This window comes from Chaetodon trifascialis, chromosome 12 (assembly GCF_039877785.1).
Source record: "Chaetodon trifascialis isolate fChaTrf1 chromosome 12, fChaTrf1.hap1, whole genome shotgun sequence".
Classification (NCBI taxonomy): domain Eukaryota; kingdom Metazoa; phylum Chordata; class Actinopteri; order Chaetodontiformes; family Chaetodontidae; genus Chaetodon; species Chaetodon trifascialis.
In genome coordinates this window covers 27,560,801-27,573,597 of record NC_092067.1, presented here as the reverse complement: position 1 = coordinate 27,573,597, position 12,797 = coordinate 27,560,801, and the positions used below count along the sequence as shown (strand labels likewise).

Here is a 12,797-nt window from a genome sequence, read left to right as displayed (position 1 = left end):
CAGAATAACTTTGTGTGTGTCACTTTTCCATCCCAGGATCACCACCTCCAGTACAAACATTCCTTTTTACTTCCGTTTCAAATGGTCTTGTTTATTTACTTTGTCTTGTTGTCTTTCTTTCTCTCCAAAACCACAGTGAAACCTGTGTTCAGGCACAGAATTGTCCCTATGGAGATCAACATCGGCAACGCTGCCAAGTTTGAATGTGAAACTGAGGATGCTCCGAATGTGAGCTTCAAGTGGTTCAAAGATGGCCACCAAATCAAAGAGGGTGATAAATACAGGATTATCAGTCGATTCAGCACTTCCTCTCTTGAACTTCTGAGTGCAACCAAGGACGATAGTGGTGAATACACCTGCAAGGCATCCAATCAGCATGGCAGTGATGAATGCTCCGCCTCTCTAAGTGTGACAGGTAAGAGTAATGCATGTTTCCTTCCTCTTCGCTGGTTGAGTTTGGCGCTGTTATTGGTGTTGAATGAAAGGTGAATCTTGTTCTAGTAGAGCTCTCTTTTCTACAAGGTGTTATTTCTCATGCTCTTCTTTGCTGGTCCTCCTTTGATAATCATTGGTGCCTGAAACTTTGTGTTTCATTCGCTTAATTTTGTAAAGTTTTTCTTGCTCTGCTGGTTTGGTTTTGTCAGATTGGCAGGTAAATTATTTGTTTGTTAATTTGTTAAGGTAAATTAACAGGGTATAACATTGCCACTAATGTGTTTCTCTTTTCTTAACTCTTATAGAGCTATTCCCTCCTGCCTTTATAACTAAACCTGACCCTCAGACTGTGTTTGTCGGAAAGAGGGTAATGATACAGTGTGTAATAACAGGATCTGCTCCACTGAATGTTGTCTGGCTCAAAGACAACCAGGCATTAACCAGAGTGCCTACAAACTACCAAACCTCTTGTGAAAACAATAAACACACTCTTTGCATAAACCAGCTTGACCCAGCTGACATGGGCCTTTATATGTGCAAGGTGTCAAATAACGTTGGGACAGCTGAGTGCAGCATGGAGCTGCTTGTTATCGATAAGCCCAACTTTGTAAAGCTCCTGGGTCCAACTGCCGCTGTGGTCGGAGCTCCTCTGCACCTTGAGTGTCAGGTGGATGAGGACACTGGAGTAACAGTCACCTGGACCAGAGATGGTAGAAAAGTCCACCAGTCTCCAGATTGTAAACTGTCTTTTGAGGATAAGACAGTTACTCTTGATATCCTAAAGACCACACTGAAAGATTGTGGAAATTATGTGTGCACAGTGACGAATGAAGCTGGGAGTGCAGTTTGCTCCACTTCAGTGAAGGTACAAGGTAAGAGCTATCTAGTTAACCTTCATGGCTACTGCAGCATTTGAAGCTGTTGCAAATCTGCAGTACTGAAAATTAAAAAACATAATTTGAATTACTTTAGATGGTAAGTGTAGCTCCATCTGATTTTTCCCCAAGTCTTAAATCTCTTCTCTTTCAGTGCTTGGTTGTTATTTTCAAATTACTTCTTTGACCTCATAATGGCTCTTTTTAACCACACACCTCTTCCAGAGCCACCAGTCTTTGTAAAGAGGCTGGAAGCCACCACAGTTTGGAAGCAAGGCAGCACTGCACGACTGCAGTGCGGTGTCAAAGGATCCCCCGAACTTCACACCAGCTGGTTCTTTAATAACAGTGAGCTGTCTGTTGGTGGCAGATATCATGTCAGTCTGAAGGATGGTGTCACTACTCTTGAGGTACAGGACGTCATGTTGAGTGACAGTGGAAACTACACCTGTGAGGTTCTCAATGAGTCTGGCTGTGAAAGCTGCAGCGCTAAAGTAACAGTAAAAGGTGTGTAAATGTTGGCAATTTTATTACAGAACCAGAATTAGTTAGTCAGATTAAGAACTTGTCTAACTTAAGTTGTTCCCCTTTAGAACCGCCATCTTTCAGAAAAGAATTACTCTCTGTAGAGGCAGTCAGAGGATCTGTAGCTGTATTGGAGTGTGAAATTGCAGGATCTGCGCCATTCGAGGTGACTTGGAAAAAGAATAAGAAACGCCTGTCCCCAGACAAGAAATACAGAATATTATCACAGGGATCCCTGACCTCTCTGGCGATCCACTCATTTGAGAGCGCTGACGCTGGTGAATATGAATGTGTCGTGTCAAATGAGGTTGGATCAGTAGCCTCAAAGTCAGTGGCGAAGCAGAGAGGTTAGTGATGTAAAAAAAAAAAAAAATACGGGACTTTAATTATAACTATAGTTGTACTTCTTTTAGCTGTTTATATAATTCTTACGAATACTGTTATTTCAGAACCACCTATGTTCTCAAAGAGGATTGACAGTGCTACAGCAGTGTTGGGGAATACAGTGAAGCTACAAGGAACCCTAAAAGGCTCAGCTCCCATCACTGTCAAATGGATGAAAGACTCTGAGCTGCTAAGAGATGATGATCCAAATGTCAGAATGACATTTGAGAACAACATCATTAGCATTTCCTTTTCATCTGTTGAGATCAAGCATGGTGGCAAGTATACTTGTCTCGCTGAAAATGAGGCTGGACAGCAGAAATGTGAAGCTGTTTTATCAGTTCAAGGTTAGAACCATAAATTCCTGTTTATTAGAAATATTTCCAATTTTCAGATTTAGATATATGCAGATGTTTTTAAATTCTAAAACCCATGTTGTATTACAGAACCTGCTAGGATCTTAGAGAAAGCAGCGTCCATCAGTGTGACTGCAGGAGATTCGGCAACATTGGGATGCACCATTTCCGGAAGCCCAGATCTCAAAGTGAAATGGTTTAAAGACAGCAAAGAAATGATCAGTGGCCGTAAATATAAAATGACGGTGAAGGAGAACACTGCCATCTTAAAGATTCTCACAGCAGATAAAGGCGACACTTCAGAGTACAAGATGGAGGTGTCCAATAAAGTTGGAAAAGATCAGTGCACCTGCTCAGTCACTGTTATAGGTTAGTTTTAGCCAAGAATACACTGTTAAGAACAACTTAAAGAATTTGCCCTTGATGACAGTTATATGTTACATTTCACAGATCGTGCAGTTCCACCATCCTTCACCAAAACTCTAAAGAAAGTGGATGGGAGTATTGGTAGTAATGTTACTTTGGAATGCAGAGTCTCCGGATCTCAGCCACTGGTTATTTCTTGGTACAAAGACAATAACGAAATCCACAGTGGTAACAAATATAAGCTTGATTACAGTGAGAGTACAGCCACTGTGACAATAACTGGCCTGGAGCAAAGAGATGGTGGAGTTTATACATGCCGGGCGTCTAATGATGCTGGAGAAAAAGAGACGAGTGGTACTTTGGCCGTCAGAGGTCAGAGAAGTTGAATTACTTTACCTTAAACCTGACATTCAACTGACATTTAGCAGACATTGTGAATGATACAAAGTTATAAGTAGGATTTCAATATGTATTCTTTGTCTTCTCAAATAAATCCAGAACCTCCAGTCTTCACAGTGAAACCTGAATCCCAGGATGCTTCACCGGGATCAAATGTTGTCATAAAATCAGCCTTTACAGGATCAGCTCCTCTGGTTGTTAAATGGTTCAGAGAGGAGAAAGAGATTTTCACTGGAGGAAAATGTTTCATAAAGAAAGAGGCCTCTTCAAGCTCCTTGGAGCTTCATTCCGTGAAACCAAGTGACTCCGCTAAATACACATGCCAAGTATCCAATGAGGCTGGGAAGGTGGATTGCACTGCAGTCCTGTTTGTTAAAGGTGCTGTTTCATTCTGTCTTTTAAAAGGGAGATTCACTGAGCTGTTGTTTTCTTTTCTTAATCTTTTCCTTTTACTGTTACTGTTAATTTACAGAAGCCCCAGCATTTACAATGAAGTTTGAACCTTCACAGCTGCTGAAAACTGGACAAACCCTGAAGTTGTCTTGCAAAGTGCAGGGCACCCCTGTTATTAGCATCACATGGTTTAAGAATGGCTCCGAAATCACTTCAGACGACAGACATACAATGTCCTTTGACAGCTCAATAGCAACTCTGGAGGTAGAGAACTGTTCTGTGGAGGACAGTGGAGATTATGTTTGCATGTGTTCCAGCGAGGCCGGCAGAGACCAGTGCAGCAGCTCAGTAACAGTGAAAGGTTGGTGTTTCCCATATGAACTTTAGACTGTTGGCATGAGGTCTGGTCCACATTGTTCTTCAGCATGTTCAGACCTGGGATTTGATTCCTCCTCTTAAAGAACTCATGTATTTTAGTTGCTGTTCAAGAGTTTTTTCCTGACATACTGCAGAGAATCAACGCACCTTCATTGGTCCTTTGAATTTTTAGATAACCAATGAGAGTGGAGAGTTTGTAATGTGAAGACTGAACAGTTAAATGAATTCTGTGGACCAAACTGGCCTCATGAGACTACACATACACATACTCATCAGCTCTTTATCGTCTTTATATATAACATTTCTTTTCTTATTTTTTTTTTGTAGAGCCTCCAGTTTTTGTGAGGCCTTTCAATTCTGCTGAGCTTGTAAAGGGATCTGACATTCTCTTGGAGGGAACCATTTCCGGTTCCCCTCCATTTGAAATGAGTTGCTTGCTCAATGATAAGCTGATCAGAATGGACAAAGGTCATAAGATCAGTGTTGAAAACGACAGAGTCACTCTTCAGATCTTGAACTGCGACACCAGAGATGCTGGGACATACCTCTGTACTGTTGCAAACGATGTTGGGGAGACATCTTGTTCTTGCCAAATTTCACTGAAAGGTTAGTCAAAGGACAGTGTCAAATACTGCCAACAAAGTTTATCTGTGCATGCTGCCAAATTGCCAATCAACGTTTATGCAAATTTCAGCAATTACATTTTGGGCATGTTGGAAAAATTCTGGCAGGGAAAAATGTGCAGATTCTTTTGTGATGACAAAAGTGTAATTAATTAGGGCACCATGACATTTTCTCCAAAGAGTATTTTGCCTGTCCTAAATATTTTTTGGTAAATTGGTACATTTTGGTTAGAAAGGTTGCTGCACTTGTTTTTCTTAATTTAGGCAGCCAGCTGAATGTTCGACCAGGAAGATATAAATTTGCAATGTGGGTCATCTGTGTTTGTGTAAATCTCTCTGCATACAGCCTGCAGTCTGACTTGTGGTCTTCTTTCACTAGAACCACCATCATTTGTTCAGAGAGTAGAGGATATGTCCTGTGTGGTGGGCTCTGAGATCTCTATGAAGTGCATGTTGTCTGGATCACTTCCCATGACTTTCTCTTGGATCAAGGATGGTCATGAGCTCACAGAAGATGAGCATGTTAAGATGTCCTCAGAAGTCAAAAGTGCCGTGTTGAATTTGAAAAATGCTCAGATATCACACGGTGGGAAATATGTCTGTGAGGCACAGAACAAAGCTGGAACTGAGAGATGTGCTGCTGTGCTCATAGTGACAGGTTTGTAGGATGTTTGTGACTTTTACCGTCTTAACTGTCGTTGCTTTTATGTCAAGCTTGACGTCTCATCTGTTGTATTAACACCTGTTAACTAGTAGCAGCTAACTCAGTTTTGGATCATGTTGTCTCAGAGCCAGCACATATTTTAGAACATACACAGTCCATCGACGTAACCCAGGGCGATCCGGCCAGGCTTGAATGCAGATTCTCAGGCACCAAACCGCTGACATTGAGATGGATGAAGACGAGAAAGGAGCTGACCTCAGGCCAGAGATACAGAATACAAAGCACAGACATCAGCTCTGTGCTCAAGATTTTTAAAACAGAAAAAAGCGATAGCGGTGAATACACCTTTGAGGTTTCAAACAGTGCTGCATGCAGTTCTTGTGAGGCAGCTGTTACTGTCTTAGGTCAGTTAATTGTAAAATTTAATATCTTTTATGAGATTTTCTTGTCTATTTTAAGGGTACAACATACTTGGCATTCTTTTTGCGCTTTGTCTGTAACAGATGAGATTATTAAGCCATCTTTCACGCGAGAACTGAAGGAGACAGAAGCTATCAAAGGATCATTTGCTCATCTGGAGTGCCTGTTGTCCGGCTCCCTGCCGATGACGATACAGTGGTACAAAGATGAGAAAGAGATCCAGACTGATGAGAAACACAAATGCACATTTTTCGAAAATGTTGCTTTCCTGGAAATTAGTCGTCTTGACATTAAAGACAGCAGCAGCTATACCTGCTTGGCTAGAAACGAGGCAGGATCTGCCCAGTGCTCTGCAGCTTTGTTTGTTAAAGGTTTGAACTCATCTTACATCCACAGTACTTTCTTGCATTTTAAGGCATAATCACATTGTATGTGTTGTGACTATGTTGTAATTTAAGTGTTGGGTTTTGTCCACCAACAGAACCACCAAGCATTCTTGAAAAGCCCAAATCCATGAATGTTTTGCCTGGGTCAAAAGTTAGGTTTAATGTTCATGTTTCTGGCACTCCACCGATGACCATCAAATGGTTTACAAACAGGAAAGAGATTTTATCCAGTGACTACTGCTCTGTGTTTAAAGACAACACCTCGAGCTCACTGGAGCTCTTCTTTGCCAAATCTTGTGATTCTGGTGACTATGTCTGCGAGGTACAGAATGACGTGGGCTCCAGGTCATGCCAAGCAACACTATTTGTAAAAGGTTAATATAAGTCTTTCATCTTGATCAGTTTTCTTTAACTTGGAGTGATCACCACACTTAATTAACTTTTGCATGAATTCTTTTCAGATCCTCCTTTTTTCATTGAAAAACCTGAAGGTGTATCAGTTGTAAGAGTAGGAGGCAGTAAGGTATTCAGGTGCGAGGTTGGTGGTACTCCCGAGATCTCTGTGCATTGGTTCAGAGATGGAACTCAGATTCACCAAAGTGTCAAATACAAGATGTCATTTTTCAACTCTGTGGCCACCTTAGAGATTTGTGAAGTTAGTGAAAATGACAGTGGGAATTACTTCTGCGAAGCCTGCAATGAAGCAGGCACAGAGAGTTGCACTGTCGAGCTGAAAGTCAAAGGTTGGTTTTCCTTTACATGTTTGCATCTTGTCAGTGTTTCAGTTTAAGTCAAGATGAAGTTAATTATTTTATCAAAAATACAAATCAAAGGTTAGTTTGATTTGCTTTGTTATTTCAGAGCCTCCTTTGTTTGTTGAAGAGTTGACATCTGTTGAAGTTGTGAAAGGTTCCACAGCAGTGTTTGCTTGCAAAGTGGCAGGAAATGCCCCATTCAATGTCACATGGACCAAAGATCAAAAGGAAATCAAATCCAGCCAAAAGTATATTATTGACGATAGTGAAAATGTGAGCATGAAAATCCAGGACTGTAAAGTGGAAGATGTTGGTACTTATCAGTGTGTGGTAGCCAATGAGGTTGGAAGTTGTTCTGGCTTCGCAACTTTGTCTCTGAAAGGTTGGTTTTACTGATGGTTGTGAATCACACTGACATAAATTAGGCATGCAGTACTAAATACTTTCTGATTTTGCAATGAAATGTTGTCTTTGTATTAGTTCCTCCAACATTTGTTAAGAAGATAGAAAATGTCTCCATTATTCTGGGAGATGTTGCAGTCTTTTGCTGCACCATGGAAGGTTCTCCGCCTCTCTCTGTACAATGGCAAAAGGATGAGAACTGGATCCCAGAGGATCCAAAGATTGAGAGAATGTTTGATAACAACATGGCCACTCTCAGGATTCCTGTATGTGAGGTGACTCACAGTGGGAAATACACCTGCCATGTCATAAACGAGTCTGGGCAGGACAAATGCGTCGCCACCCTTGTAGTGCGAGGTACCTCTGCTTCATGCTTGATTCTTCCTAATATTATAGCTCACTCTAACGGTATTAACAAGTGTACTCACCTCTTTTTCTTGGTGTTATAGCACCACCTACGATCCAAGAGAAGCCAGAGGTAGTCAGAGTGACTTGTGGGGATCCAGTCAGTCTTGAGTGCAGGGTAGCTGGGACTCCTCATATCAGTGTAAGATGGACCAAAGATGGAAAAGAGCTCCAGTCAAGCAGAAAACATTATCTCTTCCATGAGAACAACCTCAGTAGTCTGAACATACAGTCGACTCAGCTGGAAGACAGTGGAGAGTACCTGTTTGAAGCTACAAACTCTGTTGGGACCTGCAGTTCTAAAGTCATGCTGGTTGTTTTAGGTTTGTAAGATACTCATCAACTCTACAAATATTGTAAGTTGTAGAATTGCATTGTTTCTTTGATTATAATTATCTTTTAATATGATTTTAAACAGAAGAGGTGATGCCTCCGATGTTCATCAAGAAATTAAAAAATATTCAAGCAATTATGGGTTCAGTGGTTAACATGGAGTGCAAAGTGGCCAGTTCTCTTCCACTGTCAGTTGAATGGAGCAAAGGGAAGCAAAAGATCAGCAAGAGCTCCAGATATAAACTTCTGCACATTGAAAATACTGTCTCACTGGAATTAAAACTGACTGAGAGTGCTGATACAGGAGAATACTCCTGTAAAGTTACCAACAGAGCAGGCAGCTGTGTCTGCAGTGGAGTTCTTACAGCTAAAGGTTAGCATTCAAACTCAACCTTGTCGAATTTTTAACTCAAAGGCTTTTAGTCATGTATCATAATCATTTCTCTGTATGGATTTTAGTGCCACCAAGATTCGTAGCTGAGCCTCAGTCTCAGGCTGTTGTTCCAAAGTCTACTGTACTCTTCAGAAGTGTCTTTGAAGGAACACCTCCATTTATGGTGAAATGGTTCAAGGATGACATTGAACTCATCACTGGGCCATCATGTATGATTAGAGTGGAGAAATATTCCTCCTCTGTAGAGATCTACTCAGTTGAGACTCTGCAATCTGGGATTTATTCTTGCCTAGTTAGCAATGAAGCCGGCCTGGTGAAAAGTGCAGCAGAATTGTTGGTGAAAGGTTGGACTATTCTTTCTTTCGTCCATCACTACTCAATTAACTACATCTTTTTTTCTCCATTTTCACAGCTGATCTTTTTTCATTTTCATTATCTTTGCCTGGCCACTTTGCCATTTCTTTTCTTACCAGGAATATCTATGTTGTCTTCAGAGTCACCTGCCATCTGTTACAGCATCCAGTCACCTGTCCGCACCCTCCATACATCACACTGATGTTCAAGTGCTACTTTATGCTGACGATAGTAACTTGATATTCTTTTTGACTTTGCAGAACCCCCTCACTTTGTCCTGAAACTTCCTCCCACTACCTTTGTGAAGCAGTGTGAGGGACACCGTTTCGAGTGTAAAGTCACCAGCGCACACTCCCAGAATATGTGCTGGTACAAAAATGACCAAAAGATAACTGACGGGAACAACTATAAAATAATGTTTGTTGACTCGACTGCGTACCTCCAGCTGCACACCACAAGGTTTGAGGATAATGGAATCTACACCTGTGAGGCTCGTAACGATGCTGGCAGTGCAAGCTGCAGCACCGTTCTCACAGTCCAAGGTCAGCTATTGAATATCTGTTCAATCTTCAGTCTTGGCTAGACAATGTTATTTTGTGGATTTTTTTCCTTCTGAACTTGTGTAGCATGAAAAAGAAGGAATGAAATTCCCTTTTGATGACTTTGAGATTTCGTTGGACCTTTTATGAGTGCTTTTGTACCTTTGTGTGAAAACCTCAGCACGAAATCCAACGGCCCCACCTTCTGTGTTGGTCAAAAATCAGATTTTTGTCACCCAGTGTGTTGGATACTATGAGTCTGAGTATTTCCTCTTTTTTCAGAGATATATTTTCCCCTATTTTTGATGGAACGACCAACATTATACCCATAACTTACCTTTTCCATGTTAATGTCTCTGATCTCAATCTGATATGACCTTCCTTCCAGTCATAGCATGAACATATGTGGGTGTTTCCATTTTCTTAGTAAGGATTTTTGTTTTTCTGTCATCAACTGGATGGATTCCTCTGGCATGGACTGAACTGACGCATGACCCTCAAGAAGAATTTCTGTTTCATGAAACTGCAAGACTGAAGTGCTTGAAGTGAAGACTTGGTCATCCACAAGTGTTACTTCTGCTAACATATGTCGATGTGTTTTCCAGAGTCCCCATCCTTTATTAAAACTCCAAGCCCAGTAGAGGGCAGTAAAGGGAAAGATGCCAGCCTACAATGTGAGGTGCATGGCACTCCACCGTTCCAGATTAACTGGTACAAAGACAAAAGACCACTAAAGGAGAGCAGGAAATACAAGATGGTCAGTGAGGCCAGCTCTGCCACCCTTCACATCATTAAACTGGAACACGATGACGCTGGTCTTTACAAGTGCACGGTGTCAAACAGTGTAGGAACTGAATCCTGCCACACTACCATTAGCCTAAAAGGTTAGTACAGAGTCAGTGGTGTTTCCTCAAATCTTAGTCTTAGTGGGATTACCTCTCCTCACCTTTAATCTGTCCATCACTATCTAGAACCACCAGCTTTTATCAAGAAACTGGTCGACCAGTCGGTGAAAGTCCAACAGCAGCTGATACTTTCAGCTACAGTGACAGGCTCTGAGCCTTTGACTGTGTCCTGGGTTCAGGACAAGGATCATATTCTCAGAGATGGTGACAACAGGAAGATCACCTTTGAGAATAGTGTGGTCAACCTTGTAGTGCCCAAGGTTGACCCAAGCACAGCTGGTAAATACACCTGCCAGCTGAGGAATGACTCTGGAGTTGTGGAGTCTGTGTCCCAAGTGACTGTTCTAGGTTTGTAGAGCTCCAGACTTCTTTACATTACAGTCATTGAAAGCATGGGGATTTGTTTAGCTTAATATTTTCTTCCCTAATTTCTAGAACCAGCTTCTATTGTGGATAGCCCAGAGTCCTTGAACATCAAGTCAGGAGAAAATGCAGCTCTTGAAGTCACAGTATCTGGCTCACCAGAACTGAAAATTAAGTGGTTCAAGGATAACAAAGAGCTCTCTGCTGGATCCAAGTATCAGATGTCCTTCACAAAGAAGGTTGCTGCCCTGAAGATTCGGTCTGCTGATAAAGCAGATGCTGGAGAATACAAGCTAGAGGTTACAAACCATGTTGGTACAGCTTCATGCAAAACTAAGCTCTCTGTCTCAGGTTGGTGGCAATTATATACATGCCTTTTCACACTGCCCTATCATCTCATGAAATGTGTTATCTTTTTAATTAGCAGTTAATTCAGAAATGCTTAAAAACTTGTTGTTTTTTGACAATAGATAAACTTATTCCACCGAGTTTCATAAGGAAGCTGAGAGACACCCACCTTGTTGTGGGTAAGCCTGGTGAAATGGAGTGTAGGGTCACTGGCTCTGCTCCTTTAACAACTTCCTGGTTCCACAACGGCCAGGAGATCAAGAGTGGGCTAAACTATGACATTAGCTGCACTGACAATAACTGTAAACTGAGAGTTCCAACAATCAAGATGTCAGATTCTGGCAAATACACATGTAAAGCTGTAAATGCTGCAGGAGCCAGTGAGACGAGTGCTTCAATGAATGTGACAGGTCAGTAAATGTGAATAAGGCCGGCAACAGAACAAGCACAAGTACAAGTACAAGCTCAGGATCAAGGATCATGATCAGGATCTTTATGCAAAGATGATGACTATTTATAACACATCTATTTTTTATAACCCAGAACCTCCATCTTTTGTGGAAGCTCCTGAAGTGAAGGAAACATTACCCGGAAAAAACGTGTATTTCTTGGCTAAAGTGAAAGGGAGTACCCCCTTGAAAGTCAAATGGTTCAGGGGAGCTAAGGAAATGCAGCATGGAAGGGGCTGTGAGATCACCCTGAAGGACAATGTCACCACTTTGTTGCTTCACAGAGTCGAAAAGTCCCATGCAGGAGAGTACACCTGCCAGATCATTAATGATGCTGGGAAGGAAAGCTACCCAGTTTACCTTGTTGTTAAAGGTTTGTTAAAACAACATCCCTTTAAACCATCTGTGCACTTGTAAGAGTGAATTTAACGTAACTGATAATGGAATTACCTCTCTCAGAACCAGTCCACTTCATGAAGAAGCTGAGAGACATTTCCTCTGAAAAGGGCAAGCCTCTGAGGCTTGAGGTAACATTCGCTGGAACCCCCAGGGTAAATGTGACCTGGAAGAAGGATGGTGAACATATCTGGGCCTCACATCAGTACAATGTGATCACCACAGACACCTCCTGCATTCTGGAGGTTCTTAACTCTGACAGGATTGAGGCAGCCGGTAGATACTGTTGTGAAGTAGACAATGGAGTCGGAAGTGACAGATGTGATGCACAAGTCTCAATTCTAGGTAAAATTATCAGTGGGCATGTTTTTGTGCATTGTCTTCAGTTGTAATAATTAATGATCATTCTTTCATTTATTCAGATTTTCTTAAATCCATTCTTTAATTTATTCATCAAAAACTCAACATCTGGAGTTATGCTAAACCATCATAATCGTCTTTCACTTCAGAACGACCGTATTTTGTTGAAAAAATGGAGCCAGTGGAGGTAACTGTGGGTGATGCAGTTACCCTTGAATGCCGTATTGTGGGAACACCTGACATCTCCATCACTTGGTTTAAAGGTGATGGAAAGCTGCGAAAGTCCAGCACTTGCTCAATGGATTTCACAAATGGTGTGGCAACTTTGAAACTGATCAAAACATCTAAGTTTGATGATGGCGAATACATCTGCAAGGCAGAGAACCGAGTCGGTTCAGCCTCTGCCAGCTGTAACATGATGGTGAAAGGTGATGCTCTTTTCCATTCTTCTTTTGTCTTTTCTCATGAATCCTGCTGTGCATTGCATCAAATCGTCATTGTGTTCAACTGACTTGTTCAGTGACAAAACTTCTTTTCTGTTAATGGATCCTCTCCTTAGAATTGTCCCACATTGAAACAGTGACTGTGAT

The 12,797-nt window shown here is 41.6% G+C and overlaps 1 protein-coding gene across 1 annotated transcript in view; it reads left to right on the top strand.

The window, feature by feature from the left end:
- LOC139339950 (titin-like) overlaps nt 1-12,797 on the top strand; it is a 175,050-nt gene that overhangs the window by 33,789 nt on the left and 128,464 nt on the right. The window contains 28 exon segments of the mRNA XM_070975414.1: nt 137-415; nt 741-1,307; nt 1,536-1,817; nt 1,904-2,182; nt 2,285-2,566; nt 2,666-2,944; nt 3,026-3,313; nt 3,440-3,718; nt 3,813-4,094; nt 4,439-4,717; nt 5,114-5,392; nt 5,524-5,802; nt 5,902-6,189; nt 6,300-6,578; nt 6,666-6,947; nt 7,066-7,341; nt 7,440-7,718; nt 7,811-8,089; nt 8,185-8,472; nt 8,559-8,837; nt 9,108-9,389; nt 9,992-10,270; nt 10,358-10,639; nt 10,727-11,005; nt 11,125-11,412; nt 11,546-11,824; nt 11,911-12,192; nt 12,357-12,635. Coding sequence (XP_070831515.1) covers nt 137-415; nt 741-1,307; nt 1,536-1,817; nt 1,904-2,182; nt 2,285-2,566; nt 2,666-2,944; nt 3,026-3,313; nt 3,440-3,718; nt 3,813-4,094; nt 4,439-4,717; nt 5,114-5,392; nt 5,524-5,802; nt 5,902-6,189; nt 6,300-6,578; nt 6,666-6,947; nt 7,066-7,341; nt 7,440-7,718; nt 7,811-8,089; nt 8,185-8,472; nt 8,559-8,837; nt 9,108-9,389; nt 9,992-10,270; nt 10,358-10,639; nt 10,727-11,005; nt 11,125-11,412; nt 11,546-11,824; nt 11,911-12,192; nt 12,357-12,635 — 8,154 coding nt within the window.